The sequence below is a fragment of the Lactuca sativa genome, chromosome 9 (genome assembly GCF_002870075.4).
Source record: "Lactuca sativa cultivar Salinas chromosome 9, Lsat_Salinas_v11, whole genome shotgun sequence".
NCBI lineage: Eukaryota > Viridiplantae > Streptophyta > Magnoliopsida > Asterales > Asteraceae > Lactuca > Lactuca sativa.
This window is the reverse complement of record NC_056631.2, coordinates 15904999-15911388: the sequence shown is the minus strand read 5'-3', so window position 1 is coordinate 15911388 and position 6390 is coordinate 15904999. Positions and strand designations below refer to the sequence as shown.

Below are 6390 nucleotides of genomic sequence, written 5' to 3'. Positions count from 1 at the left end.
CATTTCATCAAACGGTTGCTTTGCGTCTCAAAAATGGTAATCAAAAAAGAAAGTGCATTGTCTGTCAGACAACCATGTAGCCATGCCAAGACCCATCATCAGATGAGCAGGCAACGATCATCTACTGAGCCGTGGTCGGGACCATAAGAAACTCTGTTAATCACGGTCTGGTTACATGGTCGTGGTTCATCAACCAGACATGGGTTTCTGTCTTCTTAGGAATCAAGAATACAGAGGTACGAGCCTATAGAACAGATCCTGTTCAAGTAAGGTCGTGCTTCTTCTTCTCTCCGCTTCTTTTATATATGCTGTTTCGTTTGCAGTAGCAGCCGATGTGGGATGCGTCTTTTCGATTCCGAGGGACCAATGGGAAAGAAGTCAAAGAACATTGAGGGAAACTTTCTTCATCGTAACTAAAATTATTATTATTATTTATGACTACTAGCATTACCAATAATTTTCATTTACTCTAATTTTGATCTTTTTTTTGTTTTCTTGAAACGCTTTGATTTTTAGTCACATTGTTTTGTTTCTTTTTTTTAAACAACTTGGTTTTTGGTTTTCATTCCTTTGTTAAAATTTTCTTATTTTTTTTAAGTGATTCGTTATTTCAATTTTCTTGGTTTTTCGATTTTAGTTGTTCTAAATTATCATCAGGTTTAGTTATATATTTAACTGTCATTTTATATCTCCTTTAAATAGGAATTTTTATCAAACATTATTATTTATTTAGCTATCTCAATAATACAAAAACTAATTTTTCAATTATTTTGTCAAACACATGCTTAAATAAAACTTATCAAATTATAAACTTTTATTAAAAGTACAAACGTTTTCAAACATGTGATAAAAAAAATATGAAAAGTAAAAATTTAATTATACTATTCGTTTATTGTTTTTGAAGATTTTTTTCATAAGACTGAAATAGTTATAACTGTTTTTTAATTGGCATTGAGTCATTTAAATTGTTTGATATTGGTATTGGTTCATTTAAATTCGTGACTAACAAATTTTCTTATTTACGTTCATTCGTTTAACAATTTACTTTGCTCTCGACATCTTTCAAACTCATTTCACTCGATTTTCTTTTATACTTGTCTTCAATTTTCTTTTAGATGTTGTCTTGTATGCCCATTGACTTGCTTGAGTTTTTGCTAGACAATCATACCTTTTACAAACTTTTGCTTACGTGGAAATTTTTATATGATTTGTTCCACAATCTCCACTAACATGACACCACGTTCCGTAATGCACTTTTTTCAGCATATCTACTTGGCGTTTTAAAATCTTCAAACTCTATGATGTTTCACAATTTGGATAATTAAGATTCGTAGTAAAAAAATATATATTTTATGATGTTTCACAATTAGATATATTAGGCATTCAATTCAGAATCAAAGAAACTTTTATGAAAATCTCCATAAAAACTAAGGTTTGAAAAAATAATTTGAATGATTAAGATTCATAGGGAAAACATCTAAATTTAAGAAGGATAAGATAAAAAGAAGAAAAAATTGTAAATTTAACCAAATACACTAATTACTTTGTGGAAAATAACCAAAAAAAAATTCAAAATTGCATTTTTAGCTATTAAAATCGCAGATGGGTATAAGTCATCTATGATTCCGCCTTCCCATCTGCGAATGTATAAGTGGCTAAAGCACGTCTGTGCTTTATCCACTTGTACGTTCACAGGTGGTTTTTTATTTTTTAATTTTTTTTTCGCTGTATACTCCTTTTCCAGCATAAAATCGTAGATGGAGATAGTCCAATTATGATTTCCTCTCGTTTTCACCTGCAATTTTATGTTTTTCTTAACTACGAAATTAATAGAGTTTGACTACGAAACAAACTTATTATATATAATTTTTTTCAAAAAATTATCATTTTTGTTGTTATTTCGTTGGAAAATTTGTTTAAAACCTCTTTTAAAAAATGTATAAAATACACAAAATCGCAAATGGAAATACAAAATCGCAAATGGACTTAATCCATCTGCGATTTTAAGGACTAATTTTGTAATTTATGTTTTTTTTTGCTATTTTCCACAAAGTAATTAGTATATTTGGCTAAATTTGCAATTTTCTCTAAAAAAAAATTCAAAATAATAACGACGATGGTCACATACTCTGAATTTAGGCTTTGCATCCAAATTTGTGGTCCATTTTTTTGGAGTTTTTTTTTGTTTTCTACATTCCAATAACCATACCAATAAAGGGAGCAAGGTGAAGGAAAGAGGCTTTTTTGCTTTTCATATGTTGTTCGTCCAGAGTACACAATGCATTCTTATTTGTTTCTTACTTTCTTTGTCATTTTAACTTAATTGTTACCGGCATATAGATTCGTTCCTTGCTGGGAGTATGTCTCAGGTTGTAAAATGAGCATATGGTTTTGTTTTATATAATAACTTAAAGAGAAAAACAAAGTTAAAAGTTTTAATAGATTATGTTATGCCAATACAGTTTGTCTACATAAATGTGAAGATAAAAAGAAAGTAAATAAAACTCAACTGTCGTCACACTAACTTTTACCTTTTTTTTTCCAGACAAACACACACTATCTGAAGAATTAAAACCAAATAAGAGCACTAGAAAATTAAGAAAAAAAATACCAGAAAACCCCTCTATTATGGCACAACATTACATTAAACACATCTTTTATCTTTTATCTTTTAAATGATTAAGCCTTGCTGTCTACGCTCATTGGTTCTTCTGCCTCCTTTGTCCCTGCTGCCTTCTGCACACAATCATAATCAAATCACCATTCATTACACCCCTTTTTTTTATGATTTTTATTTTATAAACAGATACACATATTTTCAAAAAGCTCTCACATTGGAAGAGGGTTTTGTCATCTTGGCAAACATATTTCCATAAAATTTAGCATCCTTCTTATTGTATTCCTTTATCTTCTCCTTGAGCAATTTATATTCATGTTTCACATCCCTAATCATATCATCATTAAAACCATATTCATCACTTGCTATAAGCTTCAAATAAATCACCAACTGTCAAAAAAAAAAAAAAAAGGATTCCTACTTGTTATTAGGGTCGATTTCAAGGGCTTTTTTTACATCAATCTCTGCAAGATCCAGATCAGCTACATTGATGTAAGCTTGAGCCCTTCTGTACAAAGCCTTTACATTTGTACTTTCAAGTTCCAAAACCTGTACAGATCATGTTTCCAGACCATTGTTAGAACCTTTTAAAACATCATAAAATTAATAAAAAAAGAAAAAAGAAAAAGCAATAAGTGTGAATAGGATTATCTATTTGTATCTATAACCTTAGTGCAAAGCTTTTCAGCCTGTTTGTAATCCTTGAGTTTCAACTGGCATGCTGCATTATTAAGATTGCAAGTAATCTTCAATGCTTTTGCTTGTTTCTTCTCATCTTCTTCAAAATTAGTATCATACTCGATAAACTTAGCAGCCTGGAAATGTTAAAAAAAAAAAAACAAAAAACACAGATTTAGTCATAAACAATTACACAAACCACTGCTTTATTTAAACTGAATCTTTACCTTTTCATATCGTTTTACTGCTTTCAAATATTTACCAGCTTTAAAGAACGCATTTCCTTCTTCCTTCTTTTTCCCAGCAGCCTCAATCTTCTCTTGAGTCGTGGTCATGTCCCATGATTCTTTGTCCTGAAAATGAAAATAAATAAACGTTGACATTAAATATATGATCATAAAAAACTAAACTTTATGCACAGCTTACCTTAACAAAAGAAACAAGCTCAATTTCATATGTGACAGTGGAATTAGGGGGAACCACTGCTAATTCTTGCTTTGAATCAGTAGACCCAAAAGCATATTCTGGAGCAATTGTCAGAAGAGCTACTTCTCCTTTCTTCATTGTCATCACAGCTTTATCAAGTCCATCAATCACTTGCTCTGTTTATGCAAATACCAAAGTGAGGATTAATGAAAATAAGATTACATAACATAAAACAATAAAAGATATAAAGAATTTCCAATGGTTTATATACCTTCATCTGCCTTGAACTCAAAAGGCTCAGAATCATCATGACCTTTCTTGATGAACAATGTACCATCTTGTAGCTTACCAATCAGCTTCACTGTTCGTTATCAAAACAAGAAGCGATTTCAGACATAATGTTATAAAAACTTTAAAGAATCAAGAAAAGAATCAAATCGAATAAGCCAACTGACCCTGAACAACAGCTCCTTCATTCGGGCGTTCATACCCCTCTCCTTCTTTCAAGATTTTCTTGATGACTTTCTTGTCATCTGTAACATTTGTGACCACCTTCCATGACAGAAGTTCTAGTGTGATTTGTAGTGTAGCATTTGCAGGAATGGAGCCTTCAGGTTTCCCTTTTTCTCCAAATCCATCTGCAACAAGAAAATTTATAAGTGAATCGACCTTTGTAGCTGTTGAGGCGAAGAGTTTTTACAAAGATGACAGTAAACTTACATTCTGGTTTGACTGTAAGTATGACTTTTTCCCCTTTCTTCATTGTTTTTACAGCCTTAGCCAGAGCAGGGCAGAAATGGCCTGATCAAAACCATATATGTAAGCAACAATCAAAAAAGATTGTAAAGCTAATCGAGAAAACAGATATGTGCTAAAGTTACCATCTTCTACTTTGAACTCCACTCCATCTGATTTTGCAACTACAGTCCCATCCTCGAGTTGGACTTCGTAATTGACTGCATTTACACACAAAAAAAAGGACGTGTTTAGAAGTGAACAAAGAGTTGCAGAAATTGAATCTTAAACATGAAAAGTTGATATAAATAAAGTACCTAAAACTTCATCGAGGTCCTTGGGGTTCTCCCACTTCTCTCCTTCCTTTACAATCTTTTTGAAAATCCCACCATCCTTGCAAATATCCTTTACACTAACCCATGAGAGCAGTTGTACATCAAACTGTAGAGTAGCACTGGGAGGGATTGTTGGAGGAGAACCAGCTTCACCATAAGCCAGATCAGCAGGTATTGTGAAAAGTGCATTTTCACCCTTCTTCATGGTCTTGATACCCAGATCCCATCCCTTGATCACTTGCCCTGTTGTCACATAACACAAGAAAATAATGTTAATTATGCGATCCATAACCTAATGTAACGTTATGATACTGTAGAATGAGTGTTAATACACTCATAGCAAGCAGGAGTAGAAGCACCAATGAACAAATCACTATGTTACTTTGGATGCAGAAAGAACGTTGTAAATACACACTATGCATGTTTGACATCAATATGAATGCACGAATGTAAAGAATGAATGTAATCAGTTTCATCATTGAGAAAAAAAATCTCACCTTGACCAAGAGTGAACTTGAATGGCGTTCCCCTATCACGACTTGAATCAAACTGAGTCCCGTCGAGCAACGTTCCAGTATAATGAACTGTCACAAACTCAAATCCACGTCGCGATCAATACAATCATACGATTTAGACACAAAACAGTACAATTAGAAAACGTAAATCAACGACAATACCTTCAACTTCATCCCCACTTTCAGGTGTGTCCCAACCTTCACCTTCCTTGAGCAGCTTCTTCTTCAAACCTTGATTACCGATTTCCTTCTCCTCTCCGACTTTCAACGTCACCGGAGCTTCAATATCATCCATAAATTCATCATTCATCTCATCAGCTACCGGAATATCAAAGTCCTCATCCATTTTCACTCAAAAAAGATCAAGCACAAATTTTTCCTTCTAAAACAAGCAAATTGAAGAGATAAATAGTTGGGTTCAGATCAACAAGTAGAATTAAGTTCGAATGGATTTTATATGAAGAAGCGGGTAAGTGAAAGTATGGAGAAAGTTAGGGATTCCAGAGAGTTCGAAAGGGTTTGTGAATGAAGAAGCGACGAAGGGTCAGGATGGTTCGAGAGAGATCACGTTGACGATAGTCTCGAGATCTTGTGAGAGCACGTGATCCTGTGTGGTGCGCGTGACCAATGGCCAATGCTGTATTGCTGTTTCACTTCTATTTTCGTAATCCGACGGTCTGCGCTTGAATAACCCCGGTCCGATTTTTCTTAAAGAATCTTTTAGAAATTCCGAGAATATATCATCTCATTTGGATTTCTTTTTTCTCAAAAAAAAAAAAAAAGCAAAACAAAATACATAAAGACAAAAAGAAAATAAAAGATGAGGTTTGTTGTAATGTATTTCGAAGCCATTTATTTGTTCTTCATTTCTTTTATCTAGTAGTGTGAGGAGTAGATTATTTTTTTAAAGTTGTAGTTATAGTTCTAACAAGTTTGTCATGATGGTCCTCATATCTTCAACACTAATGTCACGTCTTAAGAAAGCTTGAGATTTAACATTGTGAGGTTGTCACACTATAATTGTTCATTATTCAGAACTTGTGCTATCAATAGCGTGCTATAGCGGAGCTATAGCGTTTTGCGG

At 33.0% G+C, this 6390-nt stretch overlaps 1 protein-coding gene and 1 non-coding gene across 3 annotated transcripts; both read right to left on the bottom strand.

Moving 5' to 3' along the window:
- Nucleotides 1–58: 58 nt before the first annotated feature.
- LOC111885602 (small nucleolar RNA U3) lies at nt 59–276 on the bottom strand. The gene has a single exon (XR_002848153.1). It is a non-coding gene; the product is annotated as a small nucleolar RNA U3 (small nucleolar RNA).
- A 2147-nt stretch (nt 277–2423) lies between these two features.
- On the bottom strand, nt 2424–5948 carry LOC111885520 (peptidyl-prolyl cis-trans isomerase FKBP62). 2 transcript variants are annotated; one of them, XM_023881763.2, is made up of 13 exons: nt 5469–5948; nt 5289–5375; nt 4774–5034; nt 4603–4677; nt 4442–4522; nt 4177–4359; nt 3993–4082; nt 3722–3897; nt 3523–3648; nt 3286–3432; nt 3039–3166; nt 2834–2945; nt 2424–2736 (listed from the first exon to the last, which is right to left on the bottom strand). In XM_023881763.2, exons 1-13 carry the CDS (start codon nt 5650–5652, stop codon nt 2680–2682), a joined length of 1707 nt encoding a protein of 568 aa, XP_023737531.1. In that variant the 5' UTR covers nt 5653–5948; the 3' UTR covers nt 2424–2679. The 2 variants fall into 2 exon arrangements, with proteins under 2 accessions (XP_023737531.1, XP_023737532.1); XM_023881764.2 differs by having other exon boundaries at nt 2424–2733.
- Nucleotides 5949–6390: the final 442 nt, after the last annotated feature.

Bases quoted from the DNA above. Each gene is read 5' to 3' on its own strand.
- LOC111885520 (XM_023881763.2), bottom strand. From the start codon at position 5,652: ATGGATGAGGACTTTGATATTCCGGTAGCTGATGAGATGAATGATGAA. The intron at 4,360-4,441 runs GTAAGTTTACTG...TTCTTGTTGCAG, and splicing joins ACTTACAGTCAAACCAGAAT to ATGGATTTGGAGAAAAAGGG. The intron at 3,898-3,992 runs GTATATAAACCA...TTGCATAAACAG, and splicing joins TGAGTTCAAGGCAGATGAAG to AGCAAGTGATTGATGGACTT.